The sequence below is a fragment of the Molothrus ater genome, chromosome 3, assembly GCF_012460135.2.
Source record: "Molothrus ater isolate BHLD 08-10-18 breed brown headed cowbird chromosome 3, BPBGC_Mater_1.1, whole genome shotgun sequence".
Lineage (NCBI taxonomy): Eukaryota > Metazoa > Chordata > Aves > Passeriformes > Icteridae > Molothrus > Molothrus ater.
This window is the reverse complement of record NC_050480.2, coordinates 21,165,409-21,189,931: the sequence shown is the minus strand read 5'-3', so window position 1 is coordinate 21,189,931 and position 24,523 is coordinate 21,165,409. Positions and strand designations below refer to the sequence as shown.

The 24,523-nt window shown below is 36.6% G+C and overlaps 1 protein-coding gene across 2 annotated transcripts in view; it reads left to right on the top strand.

The window, feature by feature from the left end:
- KCNK2 (potassium two pore domain channel subfamily K member 2) overlaps positions 1–24,523 on the top strand; it is a 127,102-nt gene that overhangs the window by 2,122 nt on the left and 100,457 nt on the right. Inside the window, exons 1-3 of one of the 2 annotated variants that reach the window (XM_036380634.1) lie at positions 11,404–11,549; positions 17,213–17,288; positions 17,944–18,125. In XM_036380634.1, coding sequence (XP_036236527.1) covers positions 18,092–18,125 — 34 coding nt within the window. In that variant the 5' untranslated portion in view covers positions 11,404–11,549; positions 17,213–17,288; positions 17,944–18,091. Of the gene's footprint in view, positions 1–11,403; positions 11,550–17,212; positions 17,289–17,943; positions 18,126–24,523 lie in introns of those variants that run through there. The other variant, XM_036380635.1, reaches the window with a different exon arrangement.

Here is a 24,523-nt window from a genome sequence, read left to right as displayed (position 1 = left end):
TACTAGGCAATTATGTCTAATCTATATTCAGTTCATGTTGCAGTGCTGTGGGTTAAAGACAGAATCACTATTAGAAAAAATATTAAATTCTTGGATCTCTGCACTTTTGACTTAAGGGATTGAGCTGCATTAATTGTACTTGTTTTCTGCCCACAGGGTGTGATGATCAAACAGTTGGCAAGCCTTATATGGCTTTGATATTGTTGTATCCTAACAACAATGGATCTGCAAAAGTAGGAATTTCTCCAGAAGTCAGCCTATAGGGTAACTATTTTTGCAGGCAGTGTAGTGCAGGTGTAAAAAAGCTAGTGAGGGTGTGACCTTGGGGAGTTCTATACTTGGTGCGTTCAGATTCAGATCATGGGTTCTTTTTGTTGAGCTTGGATAGAGTTACATGAAATGTTTTTAAAATTAAGGGATATACATAGTACAAGGTGGAAAATGCTGGTGTTATTTTAAGTCTGTTTTCATGCAACATAGAAAGTGACACAGCGTTTTGGATATTGTCCTGAGAAGAAAAGCCAAGAAATTCTGTTTTTAAATCCTGATACTGACACTTACTCATAGCCAGAAAAAATGAGGTAGCTCCTGAGGCACAGTTACCCTACTTTTTCTGAAGGATCACTAATTCCCCTGTAGTTACTGTATTTTCAAAATGTAGAAACAATTCTTATATTATGAAGGTTAAACAGATTGTATATGACAAATTGCATTGAAGACTGAGTATTGAAGAAATTACATACTTTTAAATAGGGCTCAGTATTTAATAACATATCAGATAGCTGGCTCCTGCTCCCTCTCCCTTGCAACAATTTTGCAATTTGTTTTAATGACAATGTTTTAAGTACAATGACCTCCAGAGTTTCTACAGTTTTCATCCACATTGTATTTGAAGACTGCAAAGCATGTTCTAAATTACTCTTTGTGTTGTCTCCAATTCCAGCTCCATGTAGCACTTTTAGTCCTGTGATGATTCAGGAGACAAAACAGCTACTTAACCCACAAGATCCTTTAGCATTTGAGATATTTTATCATGTATCCAAATTCCAATATTTTGTCAGATGCAGATTTTCTCTACTTTCATTGCTCATTACCCACTATTCAAAAAGAAAGCCAGTGGTTCCATCAGCTGAGTACTTCAGTATATAGATGTGATCAAAGTGAAATCATGACAAATAAACAGCATAAGAAAAGCATAATTTTACAATTGCAGGCAGAAGAATCAAGGCTGCACCCACTTACTCTATTTGGACTGGAGAGAACTATTGTTTTATAAGAATAATTTCCTGGCTATGGGAAAATAAAATTTCTGGCATATCTCTTAATCTGAAAAGGGGATTTTAGAGCTGCATGTGAAATTTTTGGTTAAGACCCAGCTCTGGGGAAAGAAGAAGTGTTGATGAAGTAAGTCATGGTAAAATGATGACAGATAAGTCTGTGAGATAAAAGGTGTGATAAATCTGTGAGGGTCTGCCAAGTGAGATGATTTTTGTTTATGCTGTTCTGGTGATCTGTTCTGTGCCTATATGTGTGTCAATTCTCAGGCAGGTGCTCAGGTGCTGAGCTGACTGTCTCATTAGTCTGGGTGGAAATGGAGGTTATTGAAAGTTGCACCAGTTCCCCTCTGCTTATGCTGTATGCCACTGTTCCACATCCTTGACCTGATGGCTTCACTTCAGGAGTGGGGAACAGCTGGGTGGCCTCAGGTGCTTATAGCCTGGTCCTGAGCCCCTGGCCTTGTGCCATTGGCATTTTGGGGGATTTGTAGCTCTTGCTCATGCTTGTCTACTCCCCAGCTCATTCCAAAGGGCATGGTTGGATTCTGGCTTTACACTCTTGCACAAGAGCTTTTCTCAAACCTCAGCTGTTGGGAGAATGAAGAGAGAACATGGTCCAGGTTTCTTAATGTGCCAGAGCCCCACACAAGAGGTAGGCAGAACATTATGTCACCATAGCCTTGCTGATGGACACAGTCTATGCAGGATATATCTCTCCTCCCAGTGCAGACATCCAGATACATTTTAGTGGGAATTCCTCACCATTGCCAGAGAAACTTATAGGGCTACGGTAGTACTTGAAAGTTCAGGGTTGCTCAAACCTCTGGAACAGAATTTGGTCTGTACTAAGTAAATAGTATTGAATTTAGAATCTGTTGTTGACTTCCAGTTAAATCAACAATTATGAATGAGAAACAATTAAATACATTGCTTGCTAACTGCACAGAAGATGTATGTGTTCTATTACATCTCATTCTGTTATTTTTGTCCTTTGGTTAATAAATATAATAAACCTGCCCAACCTAAATACATTACTGCAGGATGCTAATATACTGAGGATATTGAACATAATAGTTGTCCTGGAGAAATCGTCCAACAGAACAAATAAGAAAATACACAAACAATTTTATATGATTTGATGTGATTATTCTGTCTTAAATTTCTAAGGACAAAAATTATCACTATAATTACTTTCTCAGAAGTCCTAAATAGCAAGATAGAGGAACAAAGGATAACCACTAGAGTCATAGTAACAGACTTAGACCATCTATAGTGAATTTCACTCTAGTTTATTTTAAAGAGTCGATTGTGCAGCATATGCATACCTAAGGGAGTCTTACCTAAGAGAAGTAAAAATAGTAATGAATAACATATTTGTGCTTTATAAAGGTATATATTCATGAACATAATTTATCTGACCTTGGTCAAGCTTTGTTTATGTCAGAAGACTTCTCATCTTTTATGAAAAATGTATTTTCTGAGAAATAAATTATTTCAGAGCAAGCCAGCTACAGTTTTTCAGTGAAACAAACAAAATTCCCAGATTCAGAACTTTCAAGCACACAAGAATGTTGAACTAACCACTCAGTATTATTTTGTGTTCTTTTGTAAAGGTTTCAACACTGCAATTTAAATCAGCAGGCTACCTGTTCAACATGATTTTCAGAGAGATTCCAGCTGAGCCCTGATCTGTAAAAGTATATATTTTAAAAAGGTTCTCATTTTTGTAGTGCAAGTACTCAAGGATTCAATGAAAGAGTGAAATCAAGGTGTGTGTGAAGGCCTATTTTTAGTTTTGCATTTTCCATAGCTGGGTTGGTTACAAATAGGATGTGTGAACTCTGGAGTAAGAATTGAAATGCAGAGCACAACCATGTATTTCTTGAAATAGCACATGGTTAAATGGATATTGATACTTTTACTTCTGCATGAACAATGCTCCATGGATATCTTCAATAAATAAATACCCCAGGAAATTGATGCTTTGAGCCTTCAGAGTCTTCACACATCCTTGCAAGACCAATGCAAGAAATCCACTTACTCTTTCTGTCATTTTTCTGTTATCAATCATGTAATTCATATCAAAGAAGTTGAATCAGAGCCTCTTATACATATACATGGAGCAGATAGCTCTGAAACCAGCTGCCTTGAAATACAAAGTTGTTCTTTGCAGGGAACAGCTCTAGTCTTGTCTGTGTTGAAGATATTCCCACATAAGTAGTGTTTCCTGAGCTTTCCAGTGGTTTTCCTTAAACTTGACAAGCTCGGTTGGTTTTGGGGTTTTAGGCTGTCATTGTGTTCCATTTCCAAAATGTGACTGAAAGAGGCCTGTGCTTTAATCTCCATGTGACTACTGGATTTTTATGTTCCAAACACCCACCATCTCAACTGCATATATCTAAAATATGTTCTATAGCTTCCTGCAAATCTCCATAGATGTTCACAAATATTAGTCATTTTGAGGAATGATGCTCTTTTTAATACCAACAACCATTCTGTGCCAAATAACTTTGTGACTCCTTACCTGTGCACTTGTATTGGTAAAAAATTGTTTGTATTATGCAGAATTGCAGAGCAGTGTGGATGAGTCCTTGTATGGCCTCATATCACTTTAAGTTTACTCCTTGAAGGCTGTGCATCAAAGCATTTTGTGCATCATTAGCTTGTTCCTTGCCAGATGACGTGGTACCCACACAAATATTACCATCTGGTAACTTCTGCTTAAAGCAGCTGTTGTCAGAATATTCCAGAATTTTAATCAGTTTCTAGATTTCTAAATGCCCAAGTCAAGATACCTTAGATCTCCCTGCAGCAAGAAGAGGTTCTTGGATGACAGAGCTGCACTATAACTGCTGATCTCCTCCTTGAGCTGTATCCATGCACAAAAGGGCCACATTCCAGGTGTAAGTCCTTAGATGACAATTGACTTGCTCTAGGATAACTTCCTATGGGAACATCTTCCAGGTCTTACTGAAAGAACTAAGGACTACAGAATGCATGAGAACAAGAGTTGTCCGCCAAATTGTGATGGTCTGAAAGTTGCTTTGTGTCTTGAATTTTAAGGTAGGATGCAACAGAAAGTGTGTTGTTTATTTTTTTGTGATGCTTCTTAATGACTGTGCATTGATAAAAACAGCTACTTTTAGGTTTTGGGATATTTGGGTCAGATAAAAATAAAACACTGAAAAAGCCTGGGCTAATAAGGAAACGAATCTTCTATACAGCTTTGCAAATGGGAAAATCCTAAAGAGCAAATATTCAATGTGGTTTTTTTTTTCACAGGGATTTATGTATAATTTCAGAAGGACACAGTAATGGAAAGATATTGATCAAAAAACTAGCAAAAATAGGTCTTGGATTGCTAACATATAACAGTTGTGAAAACTTATCCTCCATTTCCTTGAGTCACCATAAAGTTTACATTTTAAGACAAAGGAATTACTTGTAGAAATTTCTGTGTAATATAGTAGCAAGGATTAGTATTGATTTAGCTATAGACAGTGGATGTAATTATTTCTTATCAACACAAAGGTGGGTTTTGGTCCAGTGAATTTTCAGTGGACTTTTGTCATTAAATCATCATGTAATTAGTATGAACCATAGTTGTAACTGTAGAAAACAATTATGTGTTGCTGAAAATTATGATTCCTTCTCAGAATTTTTGCAGGAGAGAAAACTGGGAGAATTATCACTATAACAGAAGGTAAAATGAAGTCCTCTATAGAAGAATTTCATTGTGATGGGATTGCTATGAAATACCAGAATGTAGGTAAAAAGTCAGTGGGTACTTTATTTGAAAGTTGAGCATAAAAGAGTTCAAATATAAATTCTCCCTCATCTGATTTTACTAGTTACCAAGACCAACAAACAAACAAAACCCTGCTCCCCCCCCCCCCCCCATAATTCTGTAATATTTTATTTCCTTGGACCTTAAAAATCTGTGTACTGTTGTTTTTCACATCCCCTTCTTATACTGGTCAAAATTTGTGTTCATGTTTGCCATGCAGCCCTTAAAAAAAACCACCAGCTCCAAAGACTGGGCTACTCTTCTAGAAAGTGCAGATACTAATGTTGTTCTAGGGGAATGCTGTTTGGAAGTGTTTTCCAGTCTAGACACTGGTGTATACAGATACTACAAATAGAGAGAAGTGTTTTACTGTGGTTCTTATGTTCTGCAGATTCTCAAAGCTCTCCTTTCCTGCTGAATTCTTATTAAATTTTTTCCACATTTGTGGCAGCTGAAGTAGTGTGGGATTGATGTCTGTCTGCCCCTGGAGTCTAGGAAAAGGTGGAGTACTTGCCTCAGCAATGCCACAGAGTTGCAGATAGGTGATTGATGCCTTCTGCCATTGGCACTGCACGTTTTCTGCTATTTGTGGTGAACTCCCTGCTCAGTTGTGGGAGAGTGTCTGGATACCCTTTCACCTGACACTGCCACTTCTCAGGTGATTAAGGGACTGTATCTCCCAGTTTTTCACAGTTATTGTCACTGGTTTGCTTCATGTCAGAGCACAAGTCAAGAGCAAGCCACATTTTTCTGTGTTAAATGGCTGCACAGAAATAGAACGAGAGATTAATTTGGATGAATATGCTGAAACCGAGTATATATGAGGACATATACTTCCTGCATTCCACTCACTCATGTTTAATGCATATTCTTTATTTTGTATGCATATCAGTCCAGGCAAGAGAGTGGGTTTCTGCAAAGCACTTTGTTTTTCCTTTTCCCTGGCTTCTCTGAAGGCAGAGACACGCTCGAGGCACCCACACTCTTTCATGCATATCTACTGCTGTTCATCAATCAGAGAGCCACAGTCAGATCATCAAGGCACTATGCAACCTTTGTCATGTGCGGTTGCTGGTGGCTTTTTTCCCCTTCCAGCATATAATTGTTCAGTCCCTACTTTATTATAGATTTAATAAGATGTTTTTCTCAACCATTCAAGTGTTGTAGTTAAAGTACAATTATAGCAATTATATTAAGGAAAGTTTTGAGCTGAAAAAATGTACAAAGACTTATTTTGAAATGAGGTAATATTAGCAACAAAAAATGACATGAAGCTTGGAATTTGACCAAGATAGAGCAGATTAAAGAAGACTAGCTTTGTACTGTGATATTTTTTGAAGATCATAGATGTGTTGAAAGAACTGGGAGTATCACAACAATGCTGATTTGGAAAAAAAAGGAATTAAATTGTTTTGTTCTCACACTTGACTAGATCAAGAGCAATTCCATTCAAGCAAATATAATTCTGCCAATAGAAAACCAAATGAAATAGGAGGAGAACTGACTTAGAGAATCCTTTGAAAGCATTATGCACATATCAATTCCGACATTTTCTAATTACTCTCTTGAAAAAATCAAGAAATCAAAACAAAAATGACTTGTCTTTGTTTGCTTTTGTGGCCTAAACAACACAGGAAAGTGTAGATGACAAATGTAATTTCAGTATGAATTACATATAAGCATGCACTCTACTGGTACAGAAATCATGGCACTTTGTAGGGCATTCTGTTGCCTCCTACTCCTCCAGTTTGACAGATTAAACTTCAGAATAAATAGTCATCAGGAAAAAGAGAGCCTGCAAAGCCATAGCATTTCATCAGTACTTGGCTTCTCTTAACAAAACTCTCCATAGGCAGAACACAAACAGCAAGCTGTACATCTTGAGAACCATCTGATATGATTGAATTTCTGCTTGGTGCACCAGCAGTGGTCTGCCTTGTGCATTCAGATCAGACCATGACAGTATTCTGATTTTATCAAGCCTCCTTGTGCAACACTCATATTTTTCTATGAGTTTTAGAGGATGTAGGGACATATGACTTCCTGAATAATTTTTGACTATTGACTGATCAGGTCAGATATTCTGCTTTCTACAATGGCCATGACCTAATACTTTACACTTGCAAATAGCCACTACTCAGATGTTGCCAGTTTAAAGACAGAAAGAAACTTCTGTCTGCTCCTGTCACAGCTTCAAGAATTTAAACGAATTATCCATATTCCTTAATCAATAGCTAACATTCTTTTAAAGCCAGCTCCATGTACTGCCTGATCTTATATACTTGTGTTATCACAACAAAATAATGTTATAGAAGAGTCCCTTCTTGTAAAGCAAAGAGGCATCTATTGTCTTTGAACTCCGAGTTAGAAAAATGTAAGTCCTCTTCTCCCCCTCTCTTATATAAGCATGATAATAAGATCTTAACTGCATGAATCTCAAAAATGAGAGAAGGAGAAACTGCAGCTTGCTCTGCAACACTACTGATGAAACTATTTCTGGTACGAAATTTTGTTCAGTTGTAAATCTGTGTTGGCTTGAGCCCTCAGCCACCAGCTATGGATTTAATCAATGTTTGGAGCTGGATGAATAATTCAGTATGATCTATTCTCTTTCAGCTTGTGAAATCCATCTTCAGGTTTCATCTCTCATGTATTTTTCCAGCTACTACCTGCATCCTTTGAAAGCTGTTCTTGTCTCCCTTTAGGATAATGGTTCAAATAACATGAGCAGTCTCTCAAGTACTGCAAGGAGTTCTGCTTAAACAGCAACAAATAAAAAATGTTGTGCAAGATCAAACCTGCAAAATTCAGCCCTGATGTTTTAGTCTCTAAGTTAAATGGGAACATAGGTGATCTAACATGGGTGAAGTGAATGGCACAGTTCCCATGGACTTGTAAAAGAGACTAGTTTCAGATTAGGTCCCAGTTCCTGCACGCGAGAATGTGAAATTCAGAGCTGTGAACACAGTTTTGAAAGGTGTTTTCCATGTTCAGCTCTATGGAATATCTCTTGTTGGTTTAAAGAAAGATAATACAAAGATAACTGCATTTGTTGAATTGTAAAAATTTGTACAAATGCTTATTCAAACTCCTTTATATAAGTTTTATGCCAAAAAAATTCAGCTTGGCATGATTGAAATATGACATTCTTACATTAAAGAGGTCAGATTAAGTTTTCTATTTTGAATAACCTGGTGTAAAATAGTAACAGATGATTTATTCCCCCTTCCAAAAGCATGGCCTGACTTTGTAGATGCAGTATAAACTTGGTGGAAAATGCTGAGATTTAGGGGTGGGGATAGTAATTTGCAAGTTTAGAATGTCTTTCCTGGAGAAGCTGTTCTATAGCAATCCTATGCCTGGACTAAATGACCATCCTGCATCTGGTTATATTTGTATTTTGGGCTTCTGGTTTTGCTTGACCTCCACGGCATTATCTGTTTGAGTTGATGTAATTCATGTCCTTTGTTACCCATTAGTAGAAGCCAAGGTGCAGTACTCAATTCAACTTATTTCTAACAGCTAAGTAATGTTTCCTTCTTTTTTTTTCCTGTTTCTATGTACATTCCACCCAGAACCCACTCTTTTCAGTAAACACTTTAGCTACTGACATGAAGAAAACAAAATCATACATTTTTGAAACAATCAAGGTGTGACAGTTAATGGTGTTATGTTGAAATAGGCATAATGTGGTGATATCATGGGCAGCAGTTTGATGTTCTTAATTATTCATTTTCATGCTTTTAGGTGCTTGGATTTTTAATGTAATGTAATTGGTATCATTTTATCACACTGTTACATTTAGTGCCTTCAGCTGGATTTAGGGATATGTGTGGTGATTTGTTTTTTTCTTCTGGTAACTGGCAACATTCAGATGAAATGCAGAAACAACATGTAAAATGACAGGTTGGTGAGAAGAAAGGTCACAGAGATATAATTCCCACATCACAGGGAAGATATAGGCTAAACAAGGTTGTCAAACAGTTTTTTTCTTGCCACTTGTGTTGTGACAGAGCTGCTGCAAAGATTTCCAGCAATGTGGGAAGGAAAATTTATTTCTGTTGCAAAAGTTAATGGTTGAGGCTAAGACTGGAATTGGGTTAACTGCTCCTTGTCATGATTATAAGTGGTGGCAAGGAAATTGAATTTGGTTACTTACATTGCCCTGTTGACTTATTCCTCAGCTTTCCCTGGGACACTTGAAACCACCTTATCTTATAAAGGATTTGGGAGGAACAAAAGGCGTGAAAGCTTCTGCAGTTTCCCTGTTCCTGTCTTTGACTTGCTTTTCCAAGTTGCTATAGTCCACACAGCAGAGATAGAGTCCTCTCCTGTATTCATCCTAGCCTGTATTTTTTCCCCCATCTAGTATGATGGTTGCTGGCCTTGAAATGTAAATTTATTTGTCACAGGGATGGGAGAACACCTCTGTACCTCTGTAGGATTTTTTCTTGACTGTGGAACTAATGCTACAGGAGGAAGTAGGAACAGGATCCATTTTTGGTATGACTCTTCCCTCACCTGGTGAACTGGCAAAGAGTAAATTCCCTTCCTCAAGCACACCAGTTAGCAGCATGTCCCTGTACTGCTGTAGGAGGAAATGCATGCTTTCAGCTATCTATTTATAGAACCCAAATATCTGTAAGTCCATGGAAGAACAATACAGTTTCTTGTTATGGAGTACAGCAACTTTGGAGTCCCCTGTCCTTTGGAATAGTTTGGGTACAGATTTAAACTGATTCACTTTTTAGCTGTGATTCTCTATACTTTCTATAGAAATGGCTGGAAATGTTTCTATTTACTCCTTTTGCCAGCTGATCAGGAGATTATATTATGTTTCAGACCATGACCTGAAAATATCTAATGCACTTTGTTTCAGTGCAACGGAGAACACTTTGATTTTCATGGATGCTAGTTTGGATTTAGCAGCTCAGTACTTATTCATCTTTCAGACCATTAAATCTGACATATGTACTCCATGGGAAATAGAAATCATTTTGTTCCTCGTGGTTATGAAATCATTAGAAAGGATGAGGTACATCTGTAATGGATGTCCATTAATATAATTATTGTATTTAATAGGCAACCTGCAGGCTTGGATTTTCTTAGTGCTGTTACTGAGAGAATTACTAATACTGACCTTTTCAAAGGACCATGGAGCTTTTGTCATCCTTCAGATGAAGGCAAAGGGAGATGTTCACAGCACCCCCACCATCTGGAATACACTGCCCAGCAGCACTGAAAGAGAAATATAGCTATTAGACAGGCTCTTGGTTCAACCCATTTATGTGTTGATGTTTCTCGGTAAGATTTTTCACCTCTCTACTATAGCAATGTAGATTTGAGACTTATACCAGAAGTTCTGAGTGGGTGGTGGGGATGTGAACAACTTAGGAAGCCAGTCTTGCTCCAGAGATGCTACTTGGATGGCAGTCAGACTCATCAGAAGGGCTCATTACAATTTCCTAATGTCACATTGCCATCATCCAACACAACAGCTTAATTGAATGCAAATGACATGTGTGAAATGTTTGACTGTCTGGCATCACCTATTTTATGTATAAATATTTAAATATTATCTTATGGGGTATTGTTTTTCTAACATGGAGCTCTGTTTTTCTAAGACAGAGCAGCCATCCATCTGCCTCAAATATACAAAAGCACCCATTTTTTCTATAACTGAAATCTACTCTTGTATAATTGAAATAAAGTTTTAGTCAGTTTCTGAAAAGCGACAGTAAATAACTCCATTTTCATGCTAGGGATATGGATTTATGCTGTCTCTTTCGAGTGATACAGTCTCACAGTCTTCAAATTAATCCTGGCTCCACAGATCTGTTGGGCATAGCAAGTTACTGCAGATCTAGCTGCAGACAGCATCCATCTGATTCTGTTCATCCAGCAGGAACAGAATCCAGCTTTCAAAATCCATCTTGGCTGGGCTGAAATTGGGAGTTCGGGAGCATGTATGAAGAGATCATCTGCCTCAGGAAAGGCTGTTCTCTCTTCTTTGGAGGAGGATGATCTTACAAGAAAAAAAGAATGCAGTAAATAGTTGAAAGCTGTGCCAGATTAAAACAGGACAGAATTGGATTGTTGGTTACCCAGATTTCTTTTTTTGTACTCCACTTTCTCCTCCAAATTGGCAGCCTTTTCATGAGCACTCATTCCTTCTCCCAACTGTTGGCTGAGGCCATATCTAAGGCTGCTGCAATATCATTCATGATGAGAGTGCTTTTCTTAGAAACAGAAGTTGTCATACTCCTATCCTTCCCCCTAAAAGCCAAATACATTCTCATGCCACACTGTTCTATCTAAAATGGCTGAAATAGTTCATTTTTCCTTCCCAGACTTTAATGGCCAAAGCATAAATATTAATTTACCAGCAACCTGGTGACTGCTATTAACTTACCTCACGGGTACATAAATTTTTTCCATGGAGACATGGGGTGTCTTATTCTTGGGGGGAACTCCAGCTTAGTAAGGTGAGTAGGATGATGTTAATTGTACAGTTTTCCTTATTTTGTTAGATTTCAACCTTTCTGAGTCACCTGTTGTTTCCTTTTTCCCTTGTGGAGTAATGAGTCTGTATTTTCCTTTGTTTTTCACTGCATTTTGAAGTATTAATTGAACCTCCGCTTGGTTGCTTTTTTTTTTCTATCAATCGTTGCTTTTATAACTTATTTTGCTTCTTAGTTTTTTTGATTCTGTTATTGTATTCGAATGCTATTTCCTCATATTCATTCTTGTGCTTTTTTTTTCCATATCCATCTTTTGACCTGTATCTTTCTTACATGTTTTGCATGATTTATAACCTTAAATATTAATACATATTTAAATTAGGAAAGAGAAATTTTATTAAGATGATATTAATTTCTTCTGCACCTTTCATGACAAGTATGTAATTCTGGATCTACTTCTACATAAAAAATAATCACAAAAATACTTGCAGACATTTGGATCTTTTAAATTATTGTCACACTGAGTGAAAAGAAATTTCTCTTTAGTTTTGGGTTCATCACCTTTTACTTTCACTGCAGCTGTGGTTTTGTGTCAGTATAATGTGTAATATGAAAACACAAAAAATTCCTATTGTTTAATAATACTTTTTTGTGCCAACAGGTGCATATAGATGTCTATGCCTTTAAAAATATGATTTTGCATCTAAAATTCACAATTTGGTTCCTATGGATCTGTTCCTTATTCCTTAGATGAAAACAAAATCATCATTGCACATACTTTAATTATACCCAAAATAAATGGTGCTGATACTACAGTTTTACCTGGGGTGCTACTGAAGGTGCATAGGTTCAAACTCTTATCTTCCAACAGTTTCAGTAGATCAGAATTTTGTAGACATTGTATGACTTTTCTGTGATTGCAGTGTAATTGAGGGACTGAAGAATTGTGCAGGAGCAGTTTTTAACCTTAATTCTTCCAGGTCTGGCGCAGTCAAAGTACCTAATTTTGTCCAATGATTTGTATTTCTACAGTAGAATATAATCAATATTGCCTCAGTAAAATGAGATTGTATACAGAAGCATTATTAGAGAACCTGTATATAGAGGACTGGTTATTTAGGGTCCATATGTCTTTGGCAGAGGACAAATTTTTATTTAGAAAACTAATTTACATTTCTAACTCTAAAGAGTTGTATGTGGGAATTTTCTAAAATGCTCTTTGTCATTGATTTCTAAAGGAATTCAATTCATCTGATAAGATTTAATGAGAAAAATACTTGCTTTGAATATTTTATTCATGACATAATAATGTCACTCTTTCACTGGTGCAGTTTATCCCTATAAATGGCTTATTTGGTATGAATATATAAAACAATACACTTTTAGGAAAGTTGTATCTTCACAGGGCTGATGTCTTCATTTAAATAAGGAAAGCATATGTCATTTCAATGAAGACAGTCACAGATTCAATAAAAGAGTGCACTCCTGGTTTATTTACCCACTCTTATTTAGGGCTTGCTTTCTGAAATGCTAAACTTGCACATTTCAAGGGTTAGCAGGTTTACAGCCTACCTGTGGGACAATTTTCAGGCATTGTGGCTGATGTGAGAAGTAATAGCTAGAAGCTAAGAGGCAGCAAACAACAGCTCACTAAAAGCTGATTACTGTAAGGCAGTATATGAGTCACACAAACAGTGAGTTTGGTTAAAATCAACACCTGCAAGTCCTGAAACTCAGCTGGTTTTGGTCAAGAAGAAAGGACATAACTTCAGGTACCAGGGAGAGAGGAAGATGTTGATGTTTAGGAAGATGTTGAGGTCTGATTATTGGGTTTTCATCCCCTTGACAAGGACTAAATGTGCTTATGGGATGAAACTTTGAGGGAGCAACTTTCCTGTGTGCTCAGGTGTCTCTGTGCACTGGCTTTGATTCTGGGCTATGTTTGGAATTGGCCCATTTTCTCAGATACTAGGTACTGAGGCCAGTTACTCCAGATGATGAAGTGGATATCTTTAGCTTAGTACTTTTAGTTACTGGATGGTGTGAATTCAACATTCAAGTGTTTCCTCTGTCTTTTTTGATAAGTTTTCCATATCTTAGGTGTGAGGAAAGCATCTGAACTTTGCTGAACTTTGTCAGCAGTAAAGTCTTTTACTACCTTCTTCAGAGAAGGGCAATTTGAGCAATTGGTTTTATTTGTTACAATACATCAACAGGTTAATACATCATGGTAGAAGGCAGAAACTTTGAATGCTTTCTGTCTTCTATTAGCTGATACAGCACAGTAAAAATTTCTCTGGAACATCAGAGAAAATGGTTCTGAGGTCAATTCCAAGGTTGGGTGTAGGCACACAGTTTGTGGTCATTGGGAGTGGGACTGCAGCTGAACCTCTTTCCTGATGGGCTACAGCTGTGAGAAGCAGGTGAACAGCATTGAAAGCAATGAGACCGGGAGTGCCCAGATGTGCTGACTAACCACCAAAAGGAACAGAGGGCACACAGGTGTAATGCATGAGCATGAGGGGTGTAAAAGGCTAGGCTAAAGAACAAAGAGAGTGGATGCTTACAGCCTTCTGGTGTGGTATTATTTTGTAGGAAGGTGAAAAATTTTGTAATGTAGGGGTCTGAGGCCCTATATCATGTTGCAAACTATAGGCTGGATAGAACAGTGCAGTGGGGAAGAAGGTAAGGGAGTAGAAGTCTATTTTTAGGCTGATAGGGATTTTGAAGTTTATAATGAATTTTCATTCTCAGAAGGTGAGGCTTTCTGTTCCAGAATGGATGTAGATTGCTATTGGGATTAGGCTGATTAAGAAGGAGGTTTTGACTGTGTTTGTGACTGTGTTGGGGGTGTTCTTAAGGTTGTTGGATAGAAGTGGAAATAGGATGGAGATGGAGAGGGTTACTAGGGTTAAGAGTATGAATGTGTTTAGGACTAGTGAGAGGTCCATTACTTTCACTTGGACTCTGTATGGGTTGCTGCTTTCTGAAATTGTATGGTGATGCTGTGTGTTATTGCAGCTGCCTTGACTGTGACATACGCTGTGACAGTTAGGTGTACTCTGCTGCTGTGCTCCAAAGCCTAGATTGCTGCATGTATGCACTGTGTGTGGTTGTGGTCCACCAGTCAAAACTGTGTGTTTTCATGTGCTGAAATTCTGCCAAGAGGAACTTGGAATTCATTCATGGAGTTTTTGATGGAAAAAGAGAGATAGGTAAAGTGATTTTTGAGGGGTTAAGAATGTTCTTGAACTCTACTGAAATGCATAATTTGGACTGTAGGGGGAATATATTCACAGCTGCAAATTGCAATTTCCACTGGAAAAAAATATAGATAAATGTACAAAATTACAGAACAAATACCAAAAAAAAAGGGCAAAAGCCTTTTTATAAAGCAGATAAACTTATGGAACTACTTTTTGTGTGTTTTCTAAACCTAATTTTCTCTGTCTGAGGTGAAAATCTTCTGGACCATCTAAGTGTATTCCACAGATGAGATTAAAGAGATCCTGAAAAGATGTTTTTGGTGACAGGGTTGGAGAGAAAAGAGTAGGGAAAAGAAAGGGAGGAAATAGACTGTAAGGACAAGATTGAAATAGTATAATATATAATAATATGTATAATATATATTATTTTATATATATTAATAATAATATATATAATATATATAACTAATATATAGTAATAGGATATATTACTATATATTACTAGCTGTAATATTTTTTTCTGTTTCTAGAAAATGCAAAGTACCAAAATTGAAGATCATGAAGAGACTTGATATCAGTCATGGCTGCATAGTCTTAGACTATGAATGAGATTTGCAATATTTAATCAAAGAAAGGATAATTTCATCTGCCCTAATTCTCAGTGGAAAACACAGCAGAGATCCCATTCCCTTAGGAATTCCAAGGATACTCATCAATTAGTCTCTTATTCATGGACTCTAACTCTTCTCCTACTCTGGATTTACATGTGAAGATTTTCATTAACTGTCTCATATGAAGTGAATGTAATTCATACTTTCCTAATTATTGTCAGTCCCCAAGTGCAGGTACACAAGATTTACAGGGAGTTGAGGCAGTTGCTCACAGAACTGAGATACACAATTTAGCAGAAATGACACTAGGCAATTTGTGTGCTTCTGTAATAACCAAATGATCAAAAATAGCTTCAGTAAAGAGAATCGATCATCTGAAAGCATTTTCATAAGCCTGCACCCCAGACAAATGAGTTTGCCTGTAGAAAAAAAAAGGCAAGCAATCAAAACAGAATCAGAGCAGAAACACATGTTATTTGGAAAATCTCTAATCATCATTTATGCTTTTAGGCTTGCTTTGACTGCCTTTAGTGGTTCTTGCCGTTCTAAGAATTTTGCGTTTGTTTTTTTACCCAAAATTCCTTGGACTTGGTTTTCTGTGGTATTGATTTTTGTTGGTTCTTAGGTGGTAGCAGATACAGGTTTATTTTCACAGAGAGACTGAAGGGTGGATCAAAAGATCTGTATTGCTTCAAATTAAATAGGAGCAGAGGAGCATTGTCTATCAGAACAGTTGAGTTACTTACAGAGCAACTGGGACCCTATACTATAAATGCATAAAAGCAGAAAATATTCTCTAATTTGAAGTTCTTACCCTAGTGATTAGTAACAACACACAGGTAAGTCTTGCTGCAAGGCAGATTTTCCTTGAATTTGCATGTCCACCTCCATAGCTATCTGGCTCTTGGTAAGAACAAAGTTTCAAAGTCAATAAAAAATACCACTGTGTTCCTGTTTTGTTTGGTCTTTGTCAACTACAACTCATACTTCCAACACTTAACTGCAAAAAAGATACAACAAAGAACAACCAAAGATAAAAAACAAAACTCTGGTGGTCTACAATGTTTGCCTGACTTCAGGGCTTTAAGCAAAATATTAGAGCTCCTAATAGGTGGAAAGTTGTAAAATTTAGGTGTGTGAAATGATTGCAGTATCTATCACAGGGACTCACACATGGTGCTTCTCCCCTATTAAGAAGTTCTATGAAAACCTTAAGGAATGACATCATATGACTGTGCATGAGCACAGTGTTTTAATTCTATTGCTTGTAGTTCTGTTTCTGGAATCTGGGTCCAGATTAGCAACCAGTGGAATTTATGAGAAAAAGTTCATTTTTCATTGAATAGGAGTGGGAATGAGTTCTTTGTGATGCAGCCTTCAGAAACAGGTGCTGTTTTTTTTCTAAATGTATTGAGTTCATCTCTTGGGCAAAAAGACTTGGATATTAAAAAGTGGCTTGAAAATGAAGCATGCATAGTTGTTTGGCTACATTTTAGAATCCCTGAGGTCAAGCTCGACTTTCTTTTGCTGATGAAGATATTCCTTTGCTTGTGCCTGCATATACTTACAAATGGATTATATGGAATATTTAAGAGAGAGAGGGAAAGGTGATTACAGTCATTTTCTTAATCCCTCATGACATCTTCAAGTATTTAAAATAATGTGTGAGAAGCTTAAGAATAAGGCTATATGAGTGCCGTATTATCATATTACTTAAAATGCTATTATTTGTCTACTTTGTTACGTGACTCTAGTGGCAATTATATTTTCACAAATATTGTGACTAACAGACCAGATTTTCTATGTAAGATTGCTCTGTGATATGATTTTCTAGAATATGGAATAATTGCAACACATTATTTTCTTTTAGGGAATTCAATGAAAATATAAGAAATATGCCTGCAATTAATGACATCTGAACTTGGCAAGTCTGTGGACAACTGAAGGTAAGGGCCTAAATGAATCAGGATCCTTTTTCAAAATGTGTCTCTGACATATTCATAATATTGCAGTGCATGGGAGGGGATGGAGAAGACAAATTAAAAAAAAAAAAAAAGAAAACCAAATTCTAAAGATCATTATTCCCTCTTTAAAACCACTAACTCATCATCTGTGTCCTGATCAGTAACTATTGATACAGTTGAGAAAAGATGCTTAACAGCCTATTTCATGACTGCTCCTTAGGAAAATCATAAATAAGAAAAGGAATTGTAGCAATGTCCATCTTCCTTCAATAAACGATGAAACAAATTTTCTACTTGGAGGCACACCTGACATCCTGGGGACCTTTAGCAACAGTTAGACTGAATGCTGCATATGGTTCGTGTGAATGATGCTTAAGAAAGGAAGAATTATTGGGAATGCTAGTTTTCATTTACAAATTTAAAGAAGGTATGTTCTTTCAAACCTTCTGGAACATTTCAGGTACAATTATTCAATTGTTTGAGACCCAAGTAATTTTGGTTCATGTCTGTAGGCACTTCCATCATCAGTGACCATCCGTAAAGTACTGTGAAAATTTACAACATTATATAAATGCCATGTGTCCTAATTACTAACTTACCACTTTACCTTTATTTGTACATTTACTGTTTTGGACAGGAAATAGAGAGAGAGGAAATAACTGTGCTTCAAAAGAGAATATGTTATGAAGAGATGACTTTTTTAGAAGACTTCTTAAACACAGCAATAAGGAAAATGCTTTATCTTAGAACAAAAGCATGGTGACTCCAGAATATTGCATCACCAAATGAGGAACCCACAAGCAAGACATAACTTTTACTGTAAGTACTGCTACTGAAGACAAATACATTATTTAGTTAGCTTTAACAGTTTTAATCAGTCTCCATTACAGATTTTCTGGACACTTCACCTTCATTTTTTTAATGACCATACATTCTTTTTGGAGTGTTTTTGTTCAACTCTGTCCTCGATTTCAAGATTTCATTCTCTTACCTGAAAGGAAGAATTTCCTTTCAGGAAAGGGAATGAAATCCAGCAATTTCAATGAGAAAATGGGGATCAATTAGGCAAGCTTTGGTCCGTATTCCTTCACTTCAAGTCATCCCAGTTTGGGGATTTTCCAGTTTATCTGTCCTATCAGTTTTTTTCTTTTTTTTTTTGAAGCTTCAATTCTTCTGTTTAACATCTGTCTTGTTGTTTCCATTCCTTCCCAGATTTTAGGGATTTCTCTTTGAGTGGTTTTGACAAGTTTTGGTCCTTCTCACTTCACCAAATTTAATCTCAGTACCCTTAGTTGTAGTCACACCATTTCAATTTTCAGGGTGTTTCAATTTTATTTTTGAATGACCATATCACTTTTCTGAAGTGCTTATTCAACTCTGTCTTCTGATTTCAAGATTTCATTCCCTGAAAAGGAAACAAAATTCTTCCTTCCAGAAAAGGGAATGAAATCTTGTGATTTCAATGAGGATCAATTGGGCAAGCTTTGGTCCATACGTCTGCCTTTTAGGTCATCCCATTGGCTTTTCCTGTTTTTATGCCCTCTAAGCTTTCATTCTCTTTTTTATTTTCAAGTTTCAATTCTTCTGTTTTCTCTTCTTTCTCTTTATTTCCCTTTCTTCCCAGATTTTAGGGATTTCAATGGGAATAATTTTAGCAAGTTTTGGTCTTTCTCACTTCACCACATTTCCTCTCAGTACCATTGGTTGTAGTCACTCCATGTAAAATTTTCAGGATTTTTCAATTTCATTTTTGAATGACCATATCTCTTTTCTGGAGTGTTTGTTCAACCCTGTCTTTTGATTTCAAGATTTCATTCCCTGAAAAGGAAAGGAGAGGAAGAATTTTCTTTCAGGGGAGGGAATGAAATCTTGAAATTTCAATGAGAATCAATTGGGCAAGCTTTGGTCTGTATTCCTACACTTCAGGTCTTCCCATTGGCTTTTTCCGTTTATCTGTCTTATTGTTTTTTGCTGTTTTTTTTTTTTTTTAATTTCATTTTTTTTGTTTCACATCTGTCTCTTTGTTTCCCTTTTTTCCCAGAGTTTAGGGATTTCAGCTGGATTAATTTTGGCAAGTTTTGGTCCTCACTTCACCACATTTCATCTCAATACCATTGGAATTTCATTTTTGAATGACCATATCTTTTTTGGGGAGGGTTTGTTCAACTCTGTCTTTTGCTTTCAGGATTTCCTTCCCTTTCCTGGAAGGAAGGATATCCTTTCAGGGGAGGGAATGAAATCTTGAAATTTCAATGAAGATCAATTGGGCAAGCTTTGGTCCATATTCCTGCACTTCAGGTCATCCCATTGGCTTTTGCTGTTTATCTGTCCTACTGTCCTATCATTTTTTGTTTTTTGTTTTTTGGGTTTTTTTTTGTTTGTTTGTTTGGTTGGGTTTTTTTTATTTCAATTCTTTTGTTTTGCATCTGTCTCTGTTTCCCTTTCTTTCCAGAATTTAGGGATTTCAGTTGGATTAATTTTGGCAAGTTTTGGTCCTTCTCACTGCACCACATTTCATCCTTGAACCATTGGGTGTAGTCACTCAGTTTCAAATTTTCTGTATTTTTCAGTTTCCCCTTTTTGGAGTGTTTGTTCAACTCTGTCCTCTGATTTCAATGCGGATGAATTGGTCAAGCTTTGGTACATATTCTTGGCCTTCATATCATCCCTTTGGCTTTTCTTATTTTCATGTCGTTTCTGTTTGGTTTTTTAAAGTATTTCAGTTCTTCTGTTGCCCTTCTGTCTCTTTCTTTGCTTTTCTTCCCTGATTTTAAGGATTTCAAATGGAAGAATTTTGGCATGTTTTTGGCTATTTCCCTGCACCCAATTTCATCTCAGTAATTGTTGAGTAGGTGTTGAACCATCTTTACATGGTGAGCTAGAATACAGAACTAGATAATTGATTAAGAATTAAATTTTAGGAAATGCTGGAATAACATACATAGCCGTTTTAAATAGGTATGTCCTATTTTTGTTGATGTGTTTCCTTAAAAATGTCAATTTTGTGGGAAGGTCTCTTTTGTCACAACCCTTGTGTATTTATTTTATGTTTCCTATATCTGCATGGTATTTTGGAAAAGTAGACCAGTTATCCAGTATATTGTTCTTGAGAATGCTTATTTGGGAAGCTGGAGAGATCTGTAACTTCACCCTGATCACAAATATCACTTTTATACTGTGCATATGTTACATGTAGCAGATTAATTTGAAGCTTGGAAATTAAGAAGCTGATGAATAGAGTGATCTTTTTCTAGAAAATGACACTTTAAACCATGCTTTCATTTAAACGCCTTAACATTGAATAGTTACTATCGCAGTCAGATGTTGGAAGTCTGTGTTTTTATGTAGGAATAATCAGCAGGTATGTAAGTTTGGACTGCAAAGTTTTCTCATGCCCTGAGGACATCACAGTTGAAATCTTAGAAAGAAAAAATTATTGCTTCAGTGTTTAGACCACATGAAACAGGAAAACCTGTTTGCAGATTTGTCAGATAAGGGACAGTAATTTGTACTGTAGTTTCTGAATTAGAGATGAGTCTTATGAATTACTAGAAGAAGGAGGTGGGTTCAGAGTATTTCCCTTTTCTGAGGATTTTTTTGGTCTTTTTTTTCCTCCCCAGAAATTTAGAAAATGTCTGCTTCTTCCACTGTTATGTATGTAGTTTTTGTTTTTAAGCAGGAATTTTCTCCTGCTTGTCTTCAGTCCTCACATAAGGGTAAAGACCATCTTGAGTAACAAATAATCTTGGATTGGGCATGAAGAGCTTAGTACCTTCACAGTGGAACCTTTAGCGCTGTGCAACAGAACTCTATTCTCTGATGCAGTTCTGTTGATTGCAGAGTTTTGTGTCTTCTTTTGCATCACTGTAAAAATTTTTTGCATCACTGCTGTTCAAAATTTCTGCAAGTGAACTAGAATTTTTCTTTTGGATGTTTAATCATGCTGAAGTGATGCCTTCCAAAATACTTAACCCTCTTAACTGAAGGGTCACTTTTCCTTGAAATAATAGAACTGTAACCTTAGACTAATTTTACTGCGTTAATGTGTGTACCATAGAGATGGATGTTCAGTTTGGAGTTACTGATTAAAAGGTCCCAGCCTGCTGGTGATTTCTTCTTATTATACTTCCTTTCCTCCTCTGTTGTCTCTGAGTTATCAGTGATTATGTACTTTTCTTTAGATTTAGTTTAACCCTGCTTTCTCAAGCAATGTCAGAGGCTTAAGATAACTCGTCAATCATGAACATTAAAGCTGAAGAATGAGCAGTTTTACTTCCTTAGGAAGATAATGCACTCAGTCATTCATTTTTAAATACTGGAAACAGTTGTTTTCTATCAGGTTTTTTTCTATGATCAGTTTTATTTTTTCCCATGGTTCTAGAAAGTATGGAAAACAGCTGAGGTAAGGTATACTAAAGTAATAGATTGCTGTAGCATGCAAGTGTAGCTGTTCCACTGCTTGAGGCACCACTATAAAATCATGACAAATGAAGAATACATTTGCAAAGTCTAAAGGAGACCTCAGGCAGGTTGAATGTAATTATGTAGCTAGAATTCAAGTAAGGCCCCAGGACCACCTGCGAAGGAATGTGTTGCTCACTGTTAGTAGGGTGCCAGGCAGGAATTATGTTTATTTACTAGATAGAGTAACCTACAGTGCAGCCATAATTTAGAATGATAGAGTACTAAAGAGAAAAACATACTGTGTGAGTAATTTTCAACCTAGTAATAAAGCATAATGGAATAGAGCCATCATGCTGTATTATGCAATCTGCATTTTATAGAATGTGAGAATATAAATTCACCTATTAGGAGAAATTGCACCAACTTAATGTTCAAAACCAAAAAGTATTTTTCAAAAGTAAAGGGAAGAAAGTAGCACCTCTGTCTTCTCTGAAATGGGAGTTTCATATACGAGCTTGGATTAGTGGAACATAAGCCTTTTCTTTATCTTATCTTTGGCACTAAATCTATTGGAAAATATTGGAATATATCTCAAAAGAAAGTTGCTGCACCATAGGAATGTGGGGGTAAATACCATAAAACCCTTTAAATATGAAAAAGAAAGCATAATGCAAACAAGCCAACAGAATCAGATAGATTTGAAGGTTGTGTGTAATGAACATTTAATATGTACATCCTTAGGGTTATTGATGCTATTTTAGTATTTACATGATAGTTGTTTCCAGAAAAGACATATTCTAAAATGAGAAAGGTGAACCAAGAATAGAAATAAGGAAAAATCATAAACAGTCTAATAGCACAAAATGCAACTCAACATCTTTCTCTGAGGATGTTGGGGAAGCTGAGGTAAAAGTCTTTTATGAGAATGGAAGGAAAAAATATTTCTGGTACTTCTGAATGCCTTAGAAATAGGTATTATGTTGGAAAGTGAGGAGAAAGAGTAAAAGACTGCCCCAGAACTGGCAGTCATTCTAATTTTTCACCTTGCAAATATTTTTTAGAACAACCTAGGTCATGCTCCAGCCAAATGAATAATGTTTTATTCCTGTAGCCTCTGTTTCATTGGCCTTCAGCCCTTCTAGTTTTCTAGATTAGTTTAGGAGCTGCATCAATACATACAGCCATGCATTTGTCAGCCACCTACAGCTGTACTTAGTTTTCAAAGATTATTTAAATTTATGTATGCTTACTATGTGTGTTTGATGTTTCTCCTGGACCTTGGTGAGAATTCCACTTGGTCAAGATCTCGAATTTGGAAGTATACCAAGTGTAGGAACAAGGGAAAGTTGAAAAATGTCTGGAAGAAGATAATGTGTCAGAGTTTGGAAAAGATTGAGCAAAAAAACAGATGGAAATTAATTCCCAATACTTGTCAAGGATAAAGTCAAAAAGATCTGCGCTACTGACAAAGCATGTTTGAAGATTTGAGAGGCATCATGTTGAGATTAAGCAGACTTTTCATACTTTTATTTTAATATGATTGATTGACATAGACAAAATAGATGGTAGTTTAACTTTCTTGTTTGTATAACCACTTCCCATCTAAACTAATCTGCAATTAAAGGAGTGGATTTACTTCCTATACCCCTTTTGGAAGAGAAAGGAACCACTCTCTGCTGGCAGGCAAATTGACATAACATTCAACACAGTATAATGCTGAAGTCTTCAGTATGATGTGGTAAGCCACAAAATAACATGAAGACAAATACCCTTTTAGCTTCCTTCCACTGTTTTATTTATTACATCCTTTATTTTTCACTGGTGGAGAGGAAAAAGAAGTACATGATTTAAAGTAGTTATGATCACTTTTAAGCAGTTTCAAGTTTTGAGACAATACTTTCTACATGTAAATGCATAGAGTTGTCCATCTATAATTTTCTGATTTACTCAAAGAGAGCCTGTCTTTCTAAAGGGAGGTCAGAGTGAGGTGGGAGAGGGATATTTTTATTGCTGCAGTATTTCCTGTAAAGATAAAATGCATGTTCAGGATGCAATATAGTAAACTCCACAGCACAATTTTGCTTGGTTTTTTTTTCTGCTTCCTCTTTCATAGTCTCAAGAGTTTAGGCCAAGAGCTAGAACTTTTCCTAACTGTTGTGTTGGCTCATGTTGGCTAATAAAACCAAAAAGTTTGGGAAGGATCTGTTTCCTGTTGATATAAACAATCCAAAATCTTTGGGCAAAATTGTCCATTGTGATTTTTCAGAATAAGTACTGAGTAAAAATTGCCTGTAACTTTTGAATTTTGACCTTCAAAAGCATTGCTGCATTAGCACTCTCCTAAACCAAAATCAGTGGTAACAGTTGTGGGACACCAGCCTACCTTCAGTGCTCAGCTTCAGATCCAGTGCTTTGGAAGGAGATGGAGTTTGGCTTTATTTGGTCACTGTTTATTGTTTGAAATGGCATGAGCAGGACTGAGTGGACTAAGTGGATGCTCTATTCTCCATAAATGACTGTAACTGAGATAGACAAAGTGCTGCCGTGCAGGTGTGTGAGGATACAGTGAAAAGCAAGGGGTTCTGGTGGTGGGAACAAGGTGTCCCAATGCACCAGCAGTGGCTGTGATGTTCCTTATAAATTCTCATCAGGCTGAGCAAAGACATTGGATCACATGTCTGGGAGCTCTTGTATTTTGTTGTGCAGTCGCCATAACTCCAGCACCCTGCCCGTGTGTAGACACCAAAGCTGTTGGTTCACTAGCTCTTAAATTCTACAGTAGACTTCCACAAGCCCTTGGATTTTGTACAGTA